General features: G+C 42.1%; 1 protein-coding gene across 7 annotated transcripts in view; it reads right to left on the bottom strand.

Moving 5' to 3' along the window:
- The window catches only part of Stk3 (serine/threonine kinase 3), a 270,132-nt gene that overhangs the window by 11,338 nt on the left and 233,690 nt on the right, over nt 1-25,104 (bottom strand). Inside the window, exon 11 of one of the 7 annotated variants that reach the window (XM_063264223.1) lies at nt 931-15,410. The exons of the other annotated variants lie outside the window; for them this stretch is intronic. Coding sequence (XP_063120293.1) covers nt 15,378-15,410 — 33 coding nt within the window. The 3' untranslated portion in view covers nt 931-15,377. Of the gene's footprint in view, nt 1-930; nt 15,411-25,104 lie in introns of those variants that run through there. 7 annotated transcript variants of the gene reach the window in all.

A 25,104-nucleotide genomic window follows, 5' to 3' on the forward strand; every position in this document is an offset into this window, starting at 1 on the left:
AATTGCTTACTATAAATCTCCCATAAGGCACAGTATTATACACTGCATCATGATCAAATCTGCTAGAGACTCCTCTTCCTCAGACAGGCAATATTCACCATTCTGAGGGGTGCCTGTCTTTGATGACTGAATGGCTGCATATATTCTGGGATTGCCAGAATGTTCTGTCTTTTTTTGGCTATTTAATATGAGACCATCCAGGAGTAAATGTAAGACACTTAGATTTTCACTCCCAAAGAAAGAAAAGCCAGTTCTTGTGGATGCTAATGGAAGAAATGAGAGAAAGGCCAATTACTGGTCATTTACATGGACGTGCTGGACAACTCGGAGTCCTGTGAGCGAAGTCTCTATCACTGCTGCGGGTGTAGATATTATCAACCCTAGATTACAGACCAGGATGCTCTGAGGAGCCAGGTGATTCAGTGGGTGACAGCCAGAGGAGAATGTGTGGTCCATGGCATCAACCCCACTCCATAAATCTGGGTTGGACCAAGAGCTCTTTCTTGGGTCTTTAAAGAACTTAAAAAACACCTCGAAAATCCATTTAGTATATAAAGTGCATTTTGAATTTAAATTTTATTTTATGCACATGGGTATTTTGCCTGCATGTGTACGTATTATCACCTGTGTGCTTGGTACCTGAGGAAGCCTGAAGAATACAAGGAATTCCCTATAAGTGGAGCTACAGGTGGTTGTGAGCAATGATATGAGTGCTGGAAACAGAACCTGGGTCTTCAAGAAGAGGAACAAGGGCTCTTAACCACTGTGAGACATCTCTCCAGCCTCATCATGGAAAGGCTGTTTTTTTGTTTTTTGTTTTTTGGTTTTTGTTTTTTTAAAAAAAAACAGATTATTTATAGGGGGACATTCCTTTAAAAACAAAACAAACCAAAACCCAAACCCTTACCTTTCCCCCCAGGTTGGATCTAGAAAAGTATTTTCTTTAATTAAGGTACTTTAGTCATGACTGGTCTAATGAAATGGCTGTATATGTTTTCCACCTGGCCAGCTGTTGAGTGAAATAAATACATCTGTCCACAGCCCTCCGAGACAGATCCCATATTTTATATAAGTACACTGTAGCTGTCTTCAGACACACCAGAAGAGGGCATCGGATCCCATTACAGATGGTTGTGAGCCACCATGTGGTTGCTGGGAATTGAACTCAGGACCTCTGGAAGAGCAGTCGGGGCTCTTAACCACTGAGCCATCTCTCCAGCCCCCAGATCCCATATTTTACCAATGGAAATATGATCTAAAAATCTCAGAGTAAGAACCCTCCCCTTCACACACAGCAGGACTTCGTTAGATGCCACGGTGCTCTGTGGAGCTTGGATGAAGCAGATGAATTACAGACTGGGGAAGGCATCCACGTTTTGTTTGTTAGACCTTGGCCACACATTTAAGAAAGGGATGACAGCATTTGAGTCACACTCCTCAGTGGCAGCTGACACCATTTCCTTTTATGCCTTTCAGTTTCTAGTAAGTAGTTTTGTCTGCTAAAAATAATCAGGAAAATGATTCAAGTACAACTGTGCTCTTACAATACACAGCTTTACATTCCAGGTCCCATACAAGGAAAACTGAGTAACTAAAGTCAAACAGTAAATACATTCTTTTGATATATAAAGGATGGATTAAAAAATAGCTATGCATGATACCTTATTTCAGCAATTTTGATTAACACTCCCCCTCCCCCCCCCCCCGATACAGAGCCCCACTGTCCTGGAACTCACTTTGTAGACCAGGCTGCCCTCCAACTCACAAGATCTGCCCATCTCTGCCTCCCAAGCACTGGGACTAAAGGCACATGCTATCCAGCTTGGATTAACATTTTTAATAGTTTAAAACACAAAGATATAAATAAGGAATAGCCAAAGTAAGTGATTATGTCTTTCAACTAAACATTTTATCAAAACAAAAGCTATCTATTATGAAGGATCACAACCAACACCAGAAAAACACTGCAGGTGGATGAGAGGGCTCAGCAGCAGGTGGACACGCCTACTGTGGAGACCTGGTAACTCCAGTTTGATTCCCGTGACCCACATGTATGAAGGAGACCTCACTCCTGAGGGTTGTCTTCTGACTGCAACATATGTACGGTGGCTTTGTGTACCCCCAGTAAGTAAGAATGTAATTTAAAAACTCAAAACAAAACAAAAACCAAACTGTATGCTTCGGCTGGAGAGAGCACACATACAGTAGGTAAGTGCTTGTCTTGCAAGCATAAGGACACAAGCTCAGGCCCCAAAGCTCTTGTAAAGCACTGGCGAGGTGGTTGGTGCTTATCACCGGTACTGAGAGGCTGAGACATGAGGGTCTTGGGGGCTCTCTGGCTAGCCAGCCAGCAAGGCAGTTAGCCAGACTAGCGAAATTGGCAAGTCTCAGACTAATGAAAGATACTATGACAGCAGACACACAGACACAGACAGACAGGATGGCTTTTGAGGAATGACAATGTAAATATATGTGCACGTGTGCATATGTACATACACACATATACACAAACACACACATACTCATGCAATGTGTTTAAAATTGTTCTGAAACTAGCTGACTAGGCAGCCAAATCTCTATGGGACCACTACATAAATTTAAAAGCTTATTTCTCTAATAAATATTTTCATCTGTATAGTGCCATATTTCTCTGACATGCCTAATGAATGTGAAGTGCATCCCACTGGCTTCATTAAAAGTCTAGAGCAATTATGAATGTCAACTTCATATTAAATGTGAATTCTGCCCCCTTTCCTTAGCATGGGGCATGCCCAGAGCTTTCTATCCCCTTAAGGTCTTGGTTGTGAGGGGCTGGAGGAGACACTTTTCTGACAGGGTGGTTATGAACAGTGGGGGTAGATCCAGTGCTTTGCTGATTACTAGTCATCTGTCTGTCTGTCTACAGAAGAGGCAGGAGTGTGTGTATTTCATAATGTAGGGGTATTACCACAGTGCCCAATCATCTTGGCATGGGGCAAACTAACTCTTGGGGGTATTGTCTCCTTTGCTCTTGAAGCCACTTGGGCAAACTTAACACCTCTGCCCTCTCTGGGAGCACAGACACCATGGAGATTCTTCTCCACACTCTCTAGGAGCCTGGGCAAGGTGTTCATTTGACTCTTAGCACACTACACTAGGGCCCTGTGATCTTGCAGGCCTTGGTTCAGCCTACAGAAGCTTTGTAATGATGTATACCAATGTGTTCCTCAAATGCAATGTTCAGAACCGACTTACATACAGTGAGTTTACATGACGGGTCAGCTCAGCATACAGCTAGCTGACTGAGGAAGCAATGCCAGTCTTTTTTTCTGGAGGCACCGCCATTCCACCATTCCCTGTGAACATCTCCCTCAAGAACCCTGGTTTGAATTTAATCTAGGTAAGGCAAAACAAAATGAAACCAACCAAACAAACAACACAAAACAAAAACAAAACAACCAAGTTTTTTCTTTCCCTTAGACTGTCAACTTTAAAAAAAGAATTAACTTTTAAAATTTTAACTGCAAACTTAAGCATTTAATATCCCCAACTGACTCTGTGGCTACATGCTGAAGTGCCTGCCCAGCTGAGAAAGGCCGTCCCTGAGGAGAATGGGACAAATAGGCCTGTGTGGCCCTGCAGCGCTGCCCTGAGTAGCACTCTGACTAGAACAAGCAGACAGGATGGAAGCTTTATAGGGGTCTCTTTATTAGTGAAAACCCAGAAAGTTACCTCACTGTTTGCCTCCTTCAGCATCCACTTCTCCCTCCTTTATTTTGCAAGCATTGATTAGCAGTAGAGTGAGCATACCAGAGGCCAACCCTAGAGACCCCTGCAGCCATGAGTGCCGAGGGTTGGGACTAGAGCCTAGAGCACTGTTTTTCTTTCTTTAGTAGTTCCTTTTTGAATGCACAAAAGTGGTGTGTTCTTGTTACTGCAGAATCTGGAACCCTGCTGTGGACACTAGTGACAAACAACTCTACAGCAACAAAAACTCTTCTTCAGCACTACGTTATGATTTAAGGATGTCTACTGTGGTATTAAGAAGGGAAATTAGTGCATGGCTGGCAGTTACCAACTGAGCCATCTTCCCAGCCCCAAAGGGGGTGGGGTTTGTGAAGGAAATCAGAAAGATTATCTTGGGGAAGTCACAGTAGTTTGAGTACACTTGATAAATTTCATCTTAGGATAGACACACACATTTGTACACATTTATTCTGTGTTGGTATTCTGTCTAAGCTCCACCCCCACAGCTACCTGGGAACAGCCAGGTATGCTCCGCCCCACAGTTACCTAGCAACAGCCAGCTGTGCCTGACTATATAAGGGGCTGCTTGCCCCCACTCCCTCTCTTACTTCTCTCTCTTACTTGTCTCTTACTCTTTGTTCTTCTCTGTTCTTGCCCCCTTCCCCTTTCCCACCACATGCCCATGGCCCGTGCCTTTTCTCTCCTCTCCTCTTCTCATTAAACCTCTCCACATGGAACCATGTTGTCTGGGTGTGTTCTGTCTGGGCACGGGCCAAGATTTAAACCCTAACATTCTGAATGTCTGATAGGACATTCATGCTCATAAAAAAGAATATCATTGTTTTAGAGAATGGCTTCTACCAACTGTTCTGCAAAACAGTAACAATGCCATCACTTAACGTGCCTTGGCAAGTACAACAGGCAAGGACAGCAGCTCTTATTCATGTCACCAAGTGGGTTCATTAGTGGACTTCCCTGCTGTGGAGACATCACAATACTTATTATATGATTTAAATATTTCCATAGCATAAATATGTAAAAATCACTTAGTAAAATCACTTTATAATAAAAATACAGGTCAACCATAATACATGAATCATGAAATTGAAATAGTAATGGATAATTTCTTTGGATAATGTTTCAGTCATGTAGCAACACCTAAAAAATAAACAGGATCCCGTTTAGTTCTGGAGCATCAACACATATAGTTCTTTTAAAACACAAATTATAGCAAATGATATGATTAAAAACATAAAAGGCAGTGATAAAGTAGATATCAAAGACCAGCACTGTTATTAGTTATACTGCTTAGAAAATAAAATTATTTTAGTACTCTCCATCTTAGAATGGCATAGTTTGTGGCTGAAATAGTACTTTTAGTTTCCTAGCTATTAACAGACAATGTGAATTCAATTAAAACTCCAAGAAGGGCACAGGGAAAAGGTGCTGCATGCTTTTAATCCCCGCACTCAGGGAGGCAGAAGTGGCCTGTGAGTTCCAGGCCAGAATGGTCTACAAAGTGCGTTCGAAGCCAGCCAAGACTACCCAGAGAAACCCTGTCTTGAAAAAACAAAAACAAAGCAAACAAATACCCCCTTCCCCAAAAGAAACAAAACCCAAACCAAAACAAAAATAACAACAAAATACTCCAAGAAGATATCAGGAATGGACAGGAGGGTTCTTATAAAACTGTTAGGTACATGGAAGTTATGCCCAATTAGTATAAGAGGTCTTGGGAAGATCTAAAACCCACCCACCAACCCAGGAGAGAGCATCTTCCCTTACTCCTTCATTAACAGTCGTCCAAACGTATGGTTTAGGTAGCTGCTTGTGGTGCAAGCATGAGGACCTGAGTTCAGATCCTCATCATTCATGGAAAAGTTGGGTGTTCTAGTTCCAGTACTGGATGGGGGCATAGCATGCTGATAGGCTGATCCCTTGAGGTGAATGGCCTGCTAGTTTAGTCACATTAGTTCAGGTTCAGGGAGAGACCTTGCATTTAAAAAAAAAAGAAACCAAGTATGACCATGGAAAACACCCAAGATGGACCTAATGTTATCCATCTAAGGTCCAGGAGGATATAAAATGAGACCAGCAGAACATTACTGTCTTAGGTAGGGTCCAATGACTGAGGCATCAACTTCCAAAATTAACACCCAGGGCTCTTGTCGGCAGAGAGGGTGGCAGTATCTGTGCAGTGAGCCATCTTGTCTGTCATCACTTGTAATAGGTACTCAGCAAACGTCATGCTTGGACCAGTATTACACATGAACAGCTGCAAGGACTTTCATGGTATTTCAATGAAAAAAGGTGTGAGCAGGGCAGGACTTAGACTCTGATTTCTACCTGCTGACTCACTCGGTAGAGCACAAAGCATGGGGCAGTTTGCTCTAGTGTTACCTTTAAAATGAGTCCTTTCCCAAACGTCCCCAGAGGCTGTCAGTGCCAGGGCAGTACCAAGCTGACATACCTGGGAGGCAAGGCTCCAGCCAGACACCTGCTTTCTGAGTGGCTTCACTGCTACTGTGACAACACAGGCAGAGCCCAGCTAGGGTTTTGCAGAGTGCAGCTAATCATACTTTGCATCTACACACTGCCATGTCAGGGGACTGTGGCTGTGAGTGGGAACTTGGGTATCAGAATTTGAGCTCTGGTTTGAATAATACACGTTGGTATGAAGTAGTTTCAGTAGTCAATCTTTACATTTTATTTTACAGGATGAAATTTCAGCTCACTCTTTAAAAAGTCCATTCTAATAAGGATTGGGGAAGTGCATGTGTAATTAGGAAGCAAATGAGAGGCAGGCTATGACTTCTACTGGAAAGGTCACAGACAGCTACTTCAAACGCCAGAGCTCCTGAGGAGTTTCCCACAATGCCCTGTGTCCTGTACGTGGCTGACATATCCTGTTGTTGAAAGAATAGCTCATCCATTGGGAAATTATTCTGAAACTATTTTGTATTCTCACACAATACCATGTGATTCCCAGCCCCTAGTGATACAACAGACTGAGCCATGAGTGCCTAACACCTGGAACTAACAGAAGCATTCGTAAGCAGGAATATTGCAAAAAAGATGTTCCTTGCCTTTTTAATTCAGAGGAGGTACAAAATCGAAATAGATACATTGAATTTGCTAAGAAACTATTACTAAACAGAGCTGGTTCATACACACTGCTCTCTACGGGTATCAGTGCTGTCTTTCAGTTCCACTGGCCCATTTTCTGTCCATATGAACAGACGTTTTCAGCTACTTCTCTTTGCCAGAGTGCTTCTTCTATGAAAGGCCCCCCACCCCACCATCATCTAGCACAGTCCTTGTGTCCTCAGCAGTCCACCGTAGCCCAGCTGCAGTACTGCCAGGCACGGCTCTGGCTGTTGCTTTCTTCCTGCAGACATACTGTGTCATCTACATCGTCAGCCTCACACAGGGCCTGCTAGCAGACTGTCGTCCTTCTCACAGCCTACACTGGCTGTCACATCAGCAGCTGCACCAGGCTGTGCTGCTCAAATAAGAAAGGACTCTTAAATACGAAGGCACCTGTGGATTTTGTTAACTACCTTCTAAGTTTTCAGTCACCCAAAACTAGTTTTCACTGGTCTTTTTCTCATTCTGAATTATAACAATACCAAACAGGGCGCGAGACTCTGCCAGGATGATGGCAGTGGGTCTTTCTCTTTCCCTGGGAAATCTCTGCTCTGAGCATTCAAAGGAGACACTGTTTAGTGGCTCCTAGAGGAGTGAGCTTCTTAGCTATCTTACAGCATAGCTAAATGGTAAACGACCTGTGACTAGTTTGTGACAGGTTTTCAAGTTCCATTAAGAAAGTTGCTACTGGGAACCAGTAGAAAGGAATAAAAATAAATACTCCAACATTACCTGAATTGTATAGGGTGAGTTCTGAGTCCTCAACAGGGTGGTGTGAGGTCAAACACTTAAGCTCAGGAGGTGCACATGCTTGTGACGGATGGGGTGTTTCAGCTGATTGCTGGCCCTTGAGTACTCAGGAAGATGGGTCACTTTCAGATTAGTGGTTTGTGGAGCTGAAGAGCATGAAGCCACTGCGCTCCATGGACATGAAGCTCCCTCTCACAAGGACAGGGTCTCACTCGGCCTCCATGGGAACAGCAGGTCTTTGGCTAGCCAGCACCCTCTGGTGCCCATATTTGGTGCTGCACATTTTTCACCTTAAAGAGAGAAGGCCTGCTTTTCTATTTTTAAATTTCACTTTAAAAAAATGTTATTAATGTGTTTTGAAAATATTTTCTAAACCAGAAAGGAATCACCAATAGCACTGATGGGCTGTGTGTAAGGCAGTAAACTACATATGGATAACTTTAGAATACTAAGCTGTTTCTATGCTTCTGTGAGAGAGTATCCCTCGGATTGTGTTGGACACCCCACTGACGAGCTGAGTGCATGAAAAGACCAGGGCAGCATTCGGCTCTTTACTTTTTTCAGGCTAACTCTGCAGGAGATAGTCTCCCATACGGATTCATGTTCCTGTGGATACGTACATACAATGATGGTAATACATGGATCAACTGCTTGCCTCCAGCAGACACTGTTATCATACATAAGAAGCAACGGTTTTTTGTGAAACAGTAAAATAATATAATTTGTGAAAGTTCAAAGTCTTAGAAGCACCAGAGGTTAAACTTTCAGGAGGCTAGAGAGATGCTCAGCAACTGGTACTGGCTGCACTTGCAGAGTGCCACTGTCCCGTTCCCAGCACCCTCAGGACAGTTACAAACCCTGTAACTCTGGTTCCCAGGGGTCCCACACCCTCTTCTGATGTACCCTGCACATAGGTGATTTAAAGATGTACACATAAAGTAATCTTTAAAAATGTGAGCTTCTTAAGACATATATTTATTAAAACAAAGAAACATTGTTTTGACCGCAGTGAATGTTTCCAATATAGGGTTTCACAAAGGCTGTAAATTAGATTCAGTTTTTTCCCCAGAATGTCAGTGGCTCTTAAATCTAAACAAAATGAATCTACCACTGCTTCTTTACATCCTAGTGTTTATTCACACAAACCCCACATTGAGGAGATGATAAGTTTATAAATACTTGCAGGTCCTACTAATGAAGATTAGAATGGTTAAGTAACTTCCAGAGTTAACTCAATATCCTCAAATGTCCAATTAGCTTGGGTCTACCATCATTGAGGGGAGGGGGCAGGGTTTCACTCCATAACCCGGCATGACTTTGAACTCAGCAATCCTCCTGCCTTAACCTCTGACTGCAGGAGGTACAGGTATGAGTCACCATACCTTGCTTGACTATACTCTTTATGCTCTGCTCTACGAAGTCAGAGTGACTTTTATAAACCCAAAGAATTTTACTTACGCTAGAAAATTCAGTTTTACTTTATTTTTGCTTTAACTACAATAAATAATTTAAAATTAATCACTGTTGCTAAACTAGCAAAAATGCACATAAGGAGATAATAAAATCAGAATGTGAAAATTCACAGAAAACAGAGTAAGAACAAGTACGTATTATAAAATCCACATTGAGTTGGCAAAATGGTCTAAACATTATAAGATTAAATCAATGACCACACAAAGCACTTAGCATTTTTATAATTCTTTAATTTTGTAAAGTGCTTTCAAAACTTTATTATTCTTTTATAATTCCTAGGAGAGCACAGGGTGACATAATAGCCTTTTAAATGATTGAACAAGAACGTTCAAAACGGACCATGAAAATAAGCCATTGCCTGGCATAAAAGAAGGTATCTCGTGATTTGAATCACAACACGGAGCTCCAAATTCCTTTCCAATATGAAGCAGTGTCACTTACCATCGTGTTCTATCCACATACCTCACTGGTGTTAGCGGAGGACTGCAGCCCCCTGCTTACTGACCACTGCCTTGTTACTCAGAAACAGAACGACATTTTGTCCTGTGCACCATCTAGCTCTCTATTTCATTCTTTACATCAACAAGAAATACCTTTGAATATCTCACATTTAAAATACGCATATCAAAAAACCAGGGACTGAAGATGTCTTGGTAGTTAAGAGCTTTCAGAGCTCTTGGGGGCTGAGCTTCTAGAGGACTTGGGTTCATTTTCCAGCACCCCGAGTTTGCTCACAACTGTAGCTAAATCCTGTTCCAGAGGATCCCATGCCTTCTTCTGGCTTCTATAGATACTGAAAATAAGTGGTGCATACCACACACACACACACACACACACACACACACACACACACACACACACACAAGCAAAACACTTGTACACTTAAAATAATAAAATAATTTTAAAAATTTAAAAAGAAAAACAAGTATAGGGCTGGGCATGGGTAATGTACACTTGGAATTCTGCCCCAGGAGACTGGGAAGGGAGTGTACATTCTGTCAGTCTGTGCTCTTACTGAGAACCTGTATCACAGTTAATCAATTAATCTATCAACCAACCAATCAAATAAATCTGCCTTGAAGCTCACCCACAATTTCAACTGCCACAATGCTGTATTTTATGGTAAGGTCTTTTTGCTAAGCCCCTACCATATTTAAAGGTTACAATGCATGCTCATGCTGTCTACTGATGGGTCTGGATGTGTGCCTCTTACCCCTCTTCCACCCTCCTGCTCAGGGCCCCCTTAGCTCGAGCAGGCTGTTTCTAAGACTACTAGCTAGCTTTCTTTCTCCCATGCTTCCCTCCGATTTATTCTCTAACAGTAGTTAGCTAGACCTTTTTTTTTTTTTAAATCACCCTGAGCCATACCATGTCCCTAAAGATCCTCAGATAGCTAGCTGCTCTTCATTGCATGTAACCCCGACATGGCCATTCATGAATGCAGACCGGCAAGGGGCTACAGCTTTGGTCATATGACCCTCACCAACATACTTGCCTTCTCATCGTCACGTCACGGTCTCACTTTTGGTTCTTTGTAGTCAGCAAGCTCCTTCCACACTGAGCTATCAGTTAAATGTTCAAAAACTTAAGAGGCTAGAATTAATGGCCACATGCTTTTCTATGAAGAAAATGCATTTGCACTTTCCTACCTTGGCTCCAAGTTGTTGCTAACACTGTTCCCTTTGAAGTTCTACTCATTTTTAGGATTGAAATTAAGCGAACTTCATCAAGTCTTCCTGGTAAGTGGTCTCTACAGAGTTAGTTACTTTTTCTCTATGCACCTAAAGGCGGCACCTATGGCTGTGTTACAATGGGCTGTTGTGCTGTAAATAATTAAACTACCTGTTATACCAGAACTGCACAATGTGAGAGCCAAGCACAAGGCTGGCCTTGATCTTCAGATTTCAGCATTTGGTACTTAACAACGTTTTGGTCAAATAAATAAGAATCCAGAAAAAAGCATAACTCATTTGAATTCTGCAAACCTCTATAATATATTCAATCTATTATTAAACCTATTTAATCTGCAATTAATTTTTATCTGGACATTTATCTGGACGTTGGCTTTTGCACTGGGACTGGATGCACAGCTGTAAGCACGATGGTCCGTGCTCTACCACTGAGCTGGGTCAGCAGCATTGTTCTTCAGGTCTCACACCTTACATTATAAGGTGCTTTGAACTCACCTTATAATTCTGACAGGCCTTGATTTGAAATTCTTTTGCTTTAGTTTCTGGAGTAGCTAGAATCACATCCCCATATCTCCAGGCCTGGCTTCTGACTCCGTTTATTTCTGAGGTAAATTTTTTGTCTCCCTTAGATACAGAAAAGCTTTAATTTTAAAGAGCCCATATTTTATTATTTCGTTAATATTTAGATATATAATCTTTTAAATTGTGTGTGTGCATGCATGTGTGTGTGTGTGGGGTTGTACTTTTGTGTACAGATATCCTTCAAAGCCAGATGAGGGCAGCAGACGGCCAGAGGAGTGGTTACAGGTGGTCACGAGCTGCATAATGAGTGCTCAGAACCAAACTAGGGTCCTCTACAAAGGGAGTAGGTTCTATTAGTTGCTGGGCTGTCTCTCAGCCTCCATCCATCCATCCATCCATCCATCCATCCATCCATCCATCCCTCTATCTATCCCTCTATCCATCCATCATCCATCCATCCCTCTATCTATCCCTCTATCCATCCATCCATCCATCCATCCATCCATCCATCCATCCATCCATCCATCCATCCATCTATCTATCTATCTATCTATCTATCTATCTATCTATCTATCTATCTATCTATCTATCTTTAAGAACTGACTATCCAGGGAGAAACAGGAGTTACTATTCTAGTAAGAGTGGATACTAACTGGTGTGATTATTGACCATAATCCCTTAATTTATTAGTTACATTTCCTTAAAATTTCTTTCTACCAATTTATTAGCATTGATCAACATTATCATGTATTTAAATATATTAAAAGGCAATATTATATTAATCATTAAAGATCTAACTGTGGAGTTTTCGAAAATCTAAGTGTACTTATGCCTTACTTAACCCTTATTAGGAATCACTATTCATATGGTTGATATCTTAATGCTGGGTAGAAAACAAAAACATCAAAGGCTCTCAGGTTCATGTGCCTGGAAGAGCTGTGGCTAAAAAGTATGTATGATCTTGATCAGAAGGATCAAGAACTAAAGACAGAACAGAGCATCCATTTATAAGAAAATGGGTGGAGGCATCCTTAGGAGCTATGTCCATTTCATCCTCAACCCCACCCCCACCCCAATTCTTAAGCACAATGCCAGCAACTTAAAAGATCCAATACAACAGATAGTCACCAGACTGCTGGGAAAGCTACTGTGAATTTTATTAAAGACAAATTTTGTTCTTTAAAGACAGAGTCTCACCCAGGCCAGGCTATTGTATGACCTTGAAGCCCTGATCTTCCCGCTCCCACCTCCCACATGCAGTAATCCCACGTGATTATAGTCATGCACTAACATGCCTTGCTTTTTATGATTAACATTCGTGGGGAGAGGCGGACTGGCAGTGTTCTCCCGTGTCTTAGTCAGTGTTCTATTACTGTGAAGAGACAACATGACCTCAGCACTGCTTATAAAGCAAAGCATTTGACTGGGCTTCCTTATAGTTCAGATGTTCAGACTGTTACCATCACGCTGGAGAGCAGGGTGCCATGCAGACAGACACGGTAGCTCAGAATTCTACAGCAGGATCCAAAGGCAGCAGGAGAAAGCCACTGGGCCTGGCTTAGGTTTTTGAAAGCTCAGAGCCTCAGTGACACACTTCTTCCAACAAAGCCATATCTCCTAATCTCCTCAATAGAGCCACTCCACGGTGACTAAACATTCAGATCGATGGGAGCCATTCTTACTCTAAAAATCTCACTGTGCATCTATCCCATGCTGGCCTTGAACTTGCAGTAAGTCTCCGGTTTCAGCCTCCCATGTTCTGGGTTTACAGCTGTGCACCACTATGTCCCACTAGAAACGGGATTCCACCGTGTATAACCTGACACAGCAGACTTTGTAAATAACAAACGCTGGTCTGAGCTGAAGCACTGTGACTCTGCACGTGTCCGTGTGCCACAGTGTGCAGTGGAGGTCAGACCCCTGGGTCTGAGTTATAGACAGTTGTATGCAGCCACATGTTAGAAACTGTGCTCTTTACCACTAAGCTGGCTCCTGAGCCCCAAATCTGGGATTTTTAAAAGAGAAAATAGAAAACCTTGAAGATGTCTTAAGACATCTGACACACACTGTGAAATGGGCTAAGCAGCACCTTTACTGTGAGAGAAGTGAGCTCACCGTGCGGTCTGGAGCAAAGACTCTCCTTATAGCAGAACTGAGAACAGCCATTGTGCTCGGCATGACCTCGCTTTGCCAGACGAGATAACTGAGACAATAAAGCTAGTCTCCCTCTGGAACTGCCTGGCCTTTCTCTGCTGACCCTCCAGTGGTACCACATAAATGGCTCCAACTTAAGTGTTATTTCATCAGGTGACTTTATCATGATGAAATACAATAAACAGAGATATTTTCATTCACTTTAAAGTGAACCATTCACTACTATAATGATTGCAATACTAAAGCCTTAAATATACTTCAAGACAATGGTAGGTATACTAGGCACGAAAAACACCAAGGCTTGATTGACTTCTAATACAACATATATCGAATTTATGTTGAATATATAAATTATAAGTCTCTATTTAAGGCACTAGAGAGAAAAGCTTAATGTTCTACATATGTTCAACACAATAACGTCCTCTGTTTCATCCAGATAATTTGTTGAAATCGGGTTAGTGATGTTTTGCTCAGGAATAAACACTCAGGAGGAGCACCTCAGCACAGACAGCTTTATGGCTGGCAAACCCTAACCCTGGGAGACCCGGGCTGAGTAAGCTGAGCAGTAGGACAGGCGATGAGGGTTCCAGAAGAGTTAGTAGGTGCAATCAGAACCATCAAGGGCACTGTCAGAGGCCACTGTAAACGTTATACTTTATACTTACCAGCAGTTTTAAGGGCTATGGGCTATATGCTGGTAGTGTGGCCTTCCTGTAACTAGGATTCTCATTCTAATAGAAAAAAGGGGAAAATCGATTCCAGGTAGAAGCAATGTTGCCCGACACCCACTCCAAGTTGAGAACTGACAAACAAGAGGCAAATGCATGAGAGATTTTAGTGTCGCAATAAAACAAATGTACTACAAAACTGTGGCATTTTTAATGACATGAATAATAGATACCAGAAAAGTGATAATTATTTATACTTGATTTAATCTTAAAAATAACTATATACAAAATTATTTTTATAGTCAACCCAAAATGTTTTTTATATTTTCATTTATAAATTAAATCATGGGCAATAGTTTTTCTACAACTCTGTATGGCTTAATACTTTTACATCAGAAATTTAAGAACATGCCACCCCCACATTTATTACCCTGGCACACAGCTTTGCGCTAAGGACATGTGAAGAAGAGGAAACATCCCATCACTGTTGGGATGGAGGGCACTCTGCACAGAGCAGCATGCTAAAGCAGCTTCTCTTGCTCTGCTCCTGACCCAGATGCCAACAGCAGCTCGGATCCCTCTGCCTCCACAACTCCATGTACATTCAACTCCATCTGCATTTATGTGTCTTCAGCTCTTCATGAAAGGTCCTGTGTCACACAGAACCTGTTCTGAATAAACTGTCTGTTCGACTGTCCTCCTATCTATCTATGTATGGCAATGAGACTCTTAGCTGAGTCCCAATGGGGCAACAAAAACAAATCCTCTAAAATATACGCATTTAAACCGAGTGCTCTTCCCAAGGTGCGCTTAGGACAAGTTCCCCAGATCTTTTCTTTCCCATAAACCTTATTCATGGTTCCTCTCCACAGCAGTTCTTCGGCCACTTCCTCTCTCTGCTCTCTAACAAAAAGGGCCACCTCTGTAGCTAAGAAACCCTCTGTAGGTAAGGCTGGGAGCTGTGGTTTAAAGCTGAATTGGGTAGCTTAACACAACCACCACACCACCATGGTCTGGATGAAAGCAGGGGGCAGGAGAGGGGAAGGACTTAAAGAAAGGGCTCCAAAGTCTTTTTCATGGTTTTGCAATCTTGGCAAGAGTGACATTGGGAACTGGGTAATCCTTTGTCCTGGGTGGTGAGTAGTGGTAATGATCGCTTTGCAGGATGCAGCAGTATCCTGGCTTCTGCTTACAAGATGACAGTGGCAGCTTGGAGTTGAGACAATCAAAAATGTGTGCAGACATTTCACCAAATAGCCCTGGGAGGACAACACTGCTCCTAGTCAAAGAACAGATGGTATCCTTCAGGGTCTTGGGTATAAAGAGTCAAAATAAAATAAAGTGAGCAAAAAAACCCCTGAACTTGACCATGTATGGAATAGACTAGGGGTATTGCAGCCTTCATTTTAAGCATCATCCAATAAATGGAATTTCAGTGAACACAGGCACAAGCGTGCTGGAGTCGGAGATGAGAGGAACGTGAAGGATTTGGGATAAGCATCCAAGCTCTAAATCCCCAAGGAAGCTTCTCTCTGAAGAGCACAGACACTTCTCAAGCTCATGAAGCCTATCAGGAAGCGGACTGAAACTGGGGTTGGGGTTGGGTGGAAGAAGGACTAATTTTAATCTATGACCAAGTGCAAGGAAGATGAACACATGCAAGGGTTGCAGTGTGACCTTTTAACCCTCGCTTCCAAGCTGTATGTCTAAGGTTTTCATGGAGGGAGCTGACGGGACCCAGTTAGATCTTCTGTACTTAACCGCAGTTCCCAGAGATTAAGATAATAACCACTTACAAAACTCACTCTCACACACTCTCTCTCTCTCTCTCTCTCTCTCTCTCTCTCTCTCTCTCTCTCTCTCTCTTTCTGTGTGTGTGTGTGCATATGTGTGTGTGCCCGCGAATATGGCTGTTCTCTCAGTTTCTAAGACTCCAATGCACTGGATATATACACTTTTCAGAGCTGCTGTGAATGTAGAGGTGGCAGAGGTTAAGGGACTGTGGTGCAAAGGGGAGCAGAGCTGCTCTACCCACTTGTGTGCACATGCATGTGGAAGCAAAGGGCATTTGCATGTGTTGCTTCTCAGGTGCCATCCACTTTGTGGATCTTTCTCTGGCTAGAACTCACCTAGAAGGCAAGGCTGACTAGCCACCAAGTGCCACATCACCATGCTACTTTACACAGGCTCTAAGGGTTAAACTAGGGACTTCACACTGTGTAGTGAGCCACGGACTGAACAAGCCTGTCCTCTTCCTTCTCTCTCAGCCCACTCGTGCTGCCACATCTGTGCTGCCAGCTCCTCCTTTGTCTATTCTTCTACTTATGTACAAAGTATTTACCTGTCAGCTCTCTCCCCTGTTCTACGATTCCCCTTTCCTTCTTTCCCTAATGAGGTGGCACTGTACCTGCCACCACATTTATCTAAATTATTCCATCTCTACTGATCAAAGAAGTGTGTCAGAAATGGTGACAGAGAAACTGAGACATGATGCCACTGTGAATGGGATGGCTGCTGTCCTTGACCTCAGGTGGCACAGGCTGCTGTCCATAGGGAAGAGAGGGGCTCTTGGTGGCTCAGATGCTGCTAAGTTCAGAGAGCACTGAACAGACGAACCTTCCTCAGGGTTGCAGACAAAACTGCAGGCTGAAAATCAACAGCAAAGCCCCACCCACTTCAGAAGACACTTATCATTTCTGGGAGGGAATACAAACTTATTTGCCATTGTTAGAACCAGAAAAATGTGATCTACTCTTGAAGCAAGGGAGTCCAGAGTTTAGCCTTGATAGGACCCAGACATGAGATAGTAAATCAACTATACTTACATTCAGCCAGGGAGAGGAAATTAGGCTCATAAAAAAAGGAAATATGGGAACCTCAGCATGAAAATATAGATTTTTTTTTTTTGGTTCTTTTTTTCGGAGCTGGGGACCGAACCCAGGGCCTTGTGCTTCCTAGGTAAGCGCTCTACCACTGAGCTAAATCCCCAGCCCCGAAAATATAGATTTTAAACTGAAAAACCAAACATAACAAAAATGTGCTAAATAACCTTAATTTTAGAATGGAGGGCTGGAGAGATAGCTCAGCAGTTAAGAGCACCCGACTACTCTTCCAGAGGTCCTGAGTTCAATTCCCAGCAACCACATGGTGGCTCACGACCATCTGTAATGGGATCCGATGTCCTCTTCTGGTATATCTGAAGACAGCTACAGTGTACTTATATACAATAAATAAATAAATCTTAAAAAAATTTTTTTAGAATGGAATTGATAAAAATAATCTGTTAAAGAAAGATGAACAGAAATATCTGGTCCAAAGGTAAAGAAATCCTGAAGAACAAAAAAGGACGAGTTTCTGAGACTCAAACAACAGGAAACGCTCCTCGGAGTTCCAGAGGGCAAGAGATGAATGTGAGAAGAGAACAGATCTGGATAAACATGAGTCGAGAGAAGCTTCTAGATCTGTAGAAGGAGCACATCTAGAAAAACAAGACTGGTCAGCTGTAAACAGTATAGATCACAAAAATGAGTATAGGCCTGATTAAAAAACAAAAAGTAAGGAAGAAATTGAAGTAAGTCAGAGGAAGCGAGATATCACGGACAGGGACAGTAATGTGAATCAGCAGATTTTTCTTCAGAAAACAGTTAAGTTCAGAAGATGAAGTGGACAAAATGCTCCCTAACTTTGTGGGCGTGGAGCAGCTCACAGGCACGGATGATGAAAGCAAATGCTCCCACAGTGTGCAAGACGCGCTACGGCGAGGGAGCACGTGTCTCCCTACCAGCCGCCACTCGGTAAAGCACAATAAATACTCAAAAAATATTAATACTTGTTGAGTCTAGGTGGTAAATTTTCAGTCTTTATTATACTATTTTTCAAGGTTTTAAATTTAAACGTTTTCATAAATAAGTTGAAGAAAAATCAGCTGGAGGACTTTACTCAGATACCCTTCTCCAGCTTCTGCCAAATTTTGATATTCTCTTGTTTGGGAGGGTTGTCAAAGTATTAGCTAAGCAATTTGGAATGTCACATGACTCTGAAGCCTACATGTATAAACACTGGGACAGGGGAGTCTCTATAGAGCTTCCTTCCTACTGTTTCGGACGCACGGCTGCCCCTCCAGAACCGTTCACTGAGTGATCGGATGGAGGTGTGAAGTGAGAACCAGCAGCCTGGACGCTTAGGAACCTGCTAAGATATCTACACGCTATAACCTCAGGACACAAAGTACCTTTTTCTTTTTCTTTTTTTTTTTTTCGGAGCTGGGGACCGAACCCAGGGCCTTGCGTTTGCTAGGCAAGCGCTCTACCACTGAGCTAAATCCCCAACCCCGGACACAAAGTACCTTAAGGAAGTTATAATGATAACCTCAACAAACAGTTGCTTTGATCCACGTGCACTCTCTTCAGTGCACAATGGAGTTTTCATGCTCGGGTTTTTCCTGGACTTTACAGTTAGTAACTTTCTCTCCTAAAAGAAGTTCCAAGTCACCAGAGAGGATACTGACCAAGCCAGAACTAGGCCCATACCTCTCACACCCTCCTTGAGCTAGCATCAAAGTTTAACATGAGAGGTCCAAAGGATTCAAATACCGGATTTTCCATCTGTCATATCTCAACATTCTGAAACACACAGGCATACACATGTGACTTCATCTTTCCAAAAAGTTGTAGAGGGAAACAGATTTTTGGCATGTAACTCTTATAGATAAAATAATGCACCATTCTTCTAGATTATTAAAATAAACACTTTAAAATATTCTTTCTTTCTTTTATAAAAATAAACCCAAAGGTTTAAATTCTAAGAGCAATTTTGTTCAAATCCAAATGCTACCAAATGATTTTCGTAGCTTTTCCCCCTAAATGTTTTTAAACAAAATCCAAATAAGACGGAGAAATATATTTTTATAAATACACACACACACACACACACACACACACACACACACACACACACTACACACACACACACACACACACACACACACACACACACACACACACACACACACACACACACAGAGTAAAATAATCTGTAACTGAGAGCAGAGACCGGCAGTGTCTACAATGGAAGGACATTTCCAGCACATAGGCTCCTGAAATAAATAGTCCTCAGGAGTTAAGTCTCCATATTTACTCAGCAACTATTAGGTTCAATAACCAATATTTAAACAGCATTCCCTCAGAGACTCTGTGCATGACCTCTTAACTGCTTGGTGCCTAACTCTACCATATGTCAAACAGAAAGAAGACTAATTGCTAGCTACCTCCCAGCTACCCCAGAAGATTTAATGAGACAGGGAGCCAGGCCTCCAGGGTGAGCAATTATCCCCTGGGCAGAAGTTATGTCACTTGTGAGGCACTGTAGGCCATAAAGTATTGTGAAGGCATTACAATGGCTTGGTTTTATTTCCCAAAATATTTACATTTAATCATTCAGAAAAACATGCCAACCTTGTCCCAAAGGCCAAAAATATCTTCTCTCTCTCTCTCTCTCTCTCTCTCTCTCTCTCTCTCTCTCTCACACACACACACACACACACACACACACACACACACACACACACACACTGGATTTGATAGACACTGGATTTATCCTGAAATTAAAATGAAAATGTTATTTCTCTCTTGATGGAACTAGGACTTTAGGAGAAACTGGCTTAGCTCTCACCAGAATCTAGATTTGTCAGAATGGCCTGGTACCACAAAGTACGTTTCACTGAGGCAAGTTCAGAGTCCACTAGTTTCAGCTTGCTAGAGACAAGTTTAGGATGTTGTTCTGCTAAGAAAAGATATGGGCCTGTGAATTCAATTCCACTTATAAAGACACGTGGCCCAACTTAAATTTAAATTAACACAACGCACATAAATAAGACATTTAATTTTGGATCAGTGAAGTCACAGGCTGTTTAAACAGTTCACACAGGATGGTCATGCTCTCATGAGTAAAAATGGATAAAATTGATTTTTTACACCAGATTAGCCACACTATATTAATCATATAAAATATTTCCCTGAAAGTCTTGGCACAAAAAATAGGCCAATGTGTTCTGTTGTGGCTATTTTTTCCAATGTAAATTTAGACAGGGAGAAAAAACTTTAGAAAATAATCACAAATTTCAAAATCAATAAATTTAAATTGTTTTCAAGGCAGTAAACTGGCTTGCCAAATGCTGCAGGAAACTGATGTGCAATCTGTCTGGAAGTTAGACCATGTGAACAAAACAACCAAGGAAGACCTTAGAGTAACAGAGCGGAAGGAAGGGTCAGATCTTGTTTCAGGAGATCATTGGCTTAGTGCAGAGAGAGACAGAGAATCGAGGCCTCCGGAGAGCCACTGAAGTAGGGTGTGAACCCTTATCTTAAGGGGGCTTTCACTGGACTGGGGCTAAGGAACAGCCCTTGCTGTGGCGATTAGGAGTTTCAGTCATGGAGGAAAACCTAACCTGTGCGTGGGAACAGGGAGTTTGAGAGTCTCAAAGGCTAAAACTGTGGTCTCCATCACTTGAGACAGTACACTGAGCAAACATCCACTAGCTCCTTTCCACCCTTGCTAAAGGCCTGCCTCTGGTGATTTAGCTTTGGATGTTAATAGACAAAGTGAGGTTTCGCTTTCTAACGTGCTACCAAGGCCTAAAAACATAGTACAGTTCACTTTACTCCAAGCTTCCAACCCTTTAAGAGTAAGAAGACTTTTGAATAAAGAAAATAATTTCTTTTCTATGAATCAAGAAAAGGCCAGGCTCTGTCACTAACAATAGCACTGATATAATGCCAAAGTATCCTTATTAGTACCTTGAGAAGAAGTATTATTTTATCATTAAATCAAAAGTTACAGAGAGGGTGGCCTGGTCAGTAAAAGTGCCTGCTGCCCAGTGCCCCCTGGTGGCTTGAGCTCAGGAGAGAAGATACTGTCAGTGTTTTCCTCTGACCTCCACATGCAAGCCATGCCACACATGTGGACCCATGTAAACATGCACACACACTAATGATACATTTATAAAATTTTATAACTTATACAAATTTAATTGATTAAAATTAATTTAGTCCAAAAATGTATAAAAATCGCCAAGGAAACTATTGGGATCCAATGTGCAACTTTCAGACATATTTTTACAAAATGCACTTTCTGTTCTGAAGTGTTATTTTGTTTCAGTAGACAGAGCATTATGAAGGAGTGAAAGTACTGCAGGCAGAGAACTGTTTAAGCAGTGGACGCTGGGTAGCATCATAGAGACACAAAGCACACAGTGCAGTCAGAGTAAGTGGTACAGAGAGCTGCAAAGCTATGGCAGCAGTCGTGCCAGAGCACAGTGAAGTGCTGGAGAAGAGTTTGGGGCAGCAACGCACGGTGCAGCTGTATGGTGACCAAGGGCAGCAGCTGCCCGAGATGAGAGGAAGAACTGTAAGAGATATGTCAGAGGCAAACGACACGAGGGAAGAGAATGGGACTTCAGGAAGCCCTGAATTCCAATCTCAAACTACTTGTTTTCTGGCTTTGGGCAGCGTATCCTTTAAGCTCTAGGTCCCTCATCCACGAGACAGGAGTAATACGCCTGTTTGAATGGAAAAGCGAGGAATGACTGAGCAGTGGTCCAAGTAAACCATGTCCACACACCTCTTTACTCAACACTGTATAATAAGGGGATACTGTCCCCGCTGACTAGGAAACAGAAGTATAAACAAATGGTCAGGTGACAACGACATGTAATCAGACACACTTGAGGTTACACGACACAGAGGAAAGAGTGAGTGAGGCGCTAAAGCCTGGGAAAGTGACAGGGATTCAATGAGTTTCTGTATAAGAGGTACTTGATCGAGGCTGCTCACAACCTGAAGTGTCACCAGGTTCCTCACCATATAAATTAGAGAGAGAGGGAAGGAGGGAGGGAAGGAGGGAGGGAGGGAGGGGGGGAGGGAGGGAGGGAGGGAGGGAGGGAGAGAGAGAGAGAGAGAGAGAGAGAGAGAGAGAGAGAGAGAATATGAATGAATATGAAAGCACAAGCCATTTACCTAAACGCAGTAGTCTGTGGGATGACAGCCCAATTCCTTTACCTAACCAAGCTCACTGTAAGTCAGATACTCAAGAGAGCAAACAGCCAGTTCAGGTGCTAGAACAGTGCCCAGGCAGAGAAGGAACCCACGCAGCTGCCTTTAGTCTGTAAGTCAGGACTTTTTACTTCTTCAAATCCCTCAGGCTGCTTTGTAACAGACAGTCCTTAAATCAAACAGTATTCTATTCCATTTTTTTTCAAACAAAGTAATTTAACTTACACAGCCTGTGTCCGGTTAGTGCATGGGGCAGCTGAGGGCTCTTGACTCCCACTGTATCACAACTAAGGGCTGTGCTAGAGCACTGTTAGAACTGCTGGTGTGACCCTCAGGTCACTGGGGTCTCTCTGTACCTGAAGTTGCACTGGATCAGTGATCTGCAGAGAAAGTTGCAAACCTGGAAGAGTCAGCAGTGCCTGCCTGCTCCTCTCTCCCCACTCCTCACCTTTCTGCCCGGGGCAGTCAAGGAGTGGCAGTGGGGAAAGTTGTGTGGCTTTACCTGGCAACCTATGCATGGTGGGGAAGTGCGGCTTCACCCAATGACCTATGCTGCTTACAATACTGAAAGTAATTTTTCTCTATGTGTGGTACAAATCTGCTCATCTTTAACTAGAAGGCAATATCCTGGAAGGAGGGATTCAGACAGATTTATAACTTGTAGAGTATCTTAAATGTATTAGATGACAGAAACCCCTCCATACTCTAAAATTCTCCCAAATAGTAGAGCACACAGTGAGCATTTCCTAGTCACCAGGGTATGGGGTGGGGAGAAGACCAGGAGCTTGATTTCCCACTTCCACATGCTATGGACCAGCTGGTAATGCTCTGTCACAGCACCTCATCTGTCAGGCACTGCAGCTAATTCTCCATATTTGGATAGGAAAATACATCATGCCTTGAAGGAGGGCACTGACAGGGAGGGTATGACTGGCACTAACAATACAAATATGGCTTCAGAGAGAGGGAAAATAGTCAATGATTTACCTAGATGATGGCCGATAGAAACAGAACTGAGAAATGGGGGATGAACTGCAGAGATGGTATGGCCCATGGGAGCTCCCCCAGCACTTGCTTCCATAGAACACCTTCTGTAGCTCAGTATGTGACTGTTGAGAATAGGGACAACTCTATGAAGTTGTTCTTGCAGCAAGATGTATCTATGAGACCAGGATGTGGCCAACATATTGGCAGCTTCTCAGTCACCTTCTCAAAAGCCATCAGTACATGCCCCATCCACTCGTCAACCCACTGCCTGGACGGGACCACAGAAATGAGAGCAGTGTCCTAGGTAAAGCACAAGTAGGAAGCTGGAAGGAATGGGTCTCTAGAACAGAGTTTATCTTTTCACCTTCTGTTAAGCAATGATGTTAAAAATGTCCTTAGTGAGTAAAAGGAAATGAAGGCATTCTCAAACCTATAATAATATGGCCAAATTATTCTTCAGAAAGTTTACATACACTATGCCCCCTAACCTTTCCACCCAATATTAGAATCAACTTTATCACTGATTGATACAACTCTTTTAATATTAAGGGAGTGGACAACATGTCATAAATATATTAAGAATATGGACACCTCCAAAATTTGTCTTTCAACTGATTTTGTCATGCAGAGAACAAAATCCTTATGGAGCCTAATCAGATTCTTTTAAAAGGCAGTTTAATTGATGCTTATAATATCATATGCTAAAATGCCTCCTTTCATATCAAGATTATATACATATGCATACATATCTTATATCATTTTAAAATTCCATAAGCTGTCGTCTACGTCCACATACTTAGCTCCTTACACTGACATCGGGTCCAACACAATGGCAACCATTATTGAATGTCTTTTTCTAACAGTTACAGGCTTTGTTTCCATCTCTTCTGCTTCTATGACCTAGTTTTGATGATTCTAATTAAAAATGTTTTTTTAATATCCATGTATTCAAATAATTCATATTTCTTTGTTTTCAAGATTTTTGGGCCTATTGTCTTCAAATTAACATAATAAATACATGGCCAGAATAGGAGAAAAAAAGGAAGAGGAGCTAACTTTAGTTTGGTTGCATTAAGTGATGGAATACAAGGAATCCAGGAGGCAGCACAGCTTCTAACATCTGGATCCTCTCTCTGATCCCTGAATATGGGGTGTTCTTCTATATACTGTTATGCCACTAACAGTCAGTTGTAGAGTTTAGGATGGCTATGGATCTTTACACAGGGCTGTGCTACAGTGGATCTTTTATACCTGGCTCTGCTATGTGTATCTTTTATACCCAGCTATGCTACGGTGGACCTTTTATGGCTGTGCCAGGGCAAGGTGTGCGCTGCTATTTGGGCAACTGTTTTATTGTTTTTTTAGTTAACTATCTTACTCTTATACTTGGAATAACACCCATAAATATTAGTGGATTGCTTTGGGTTTTCTAACTAAACAATAAAATATTTTCAATTTCAAACAATATTGCTAATTCTCATTTCCTTTGCAGTATTTATACTTCATTTTTATTTTGCTAAATTATATTAAATAACAATATTAATTGATACTCAGCTGCACCCTGATTTAGTTTTTAGGGCATTTTTCTCTTAACACATTATAAAGCTGATATGTATCTAGTCATCTTTTAAGGTAGTTTTTATACTGACACCGTCCTCAGGTCCCAAATATACTGTAAGTTTCTTGAAGGCAGAAACTGTGTTTTGTTATCTTTAGAAATCAAACCAAAAGTGAAGCCCAAGCTCAAACCATGACACTTCTTTACATTCTCATGTAGTCAACTGTTACACTTCTTCATGAACCAGTCCTACAAAGAGGTCGGCTTTCCCCTTTAGTCTGTCTCCTGAAGGAATCTGGCTTCAGGCTTTACCATCTCATAGACAGATGCTATTAAACTAAAAGGCAGCATCAACTTTCTAAAAGTCAACCGACACTCAG

Source organism: Rattus norvegicus, chromosome 7 (assembly GCF_036323735.1).
Source record: "Rattus norvegicus strain BN/NHsdMcwi chromosome 7, GRCr8, whole genome shotgun sequence".
Classification (NCBI taxonomy): Eukaryota; Metazoa; Chordata; class Mammalia; order Rodentia; family Muridae; genus Rattus; species Rattus norvegicus.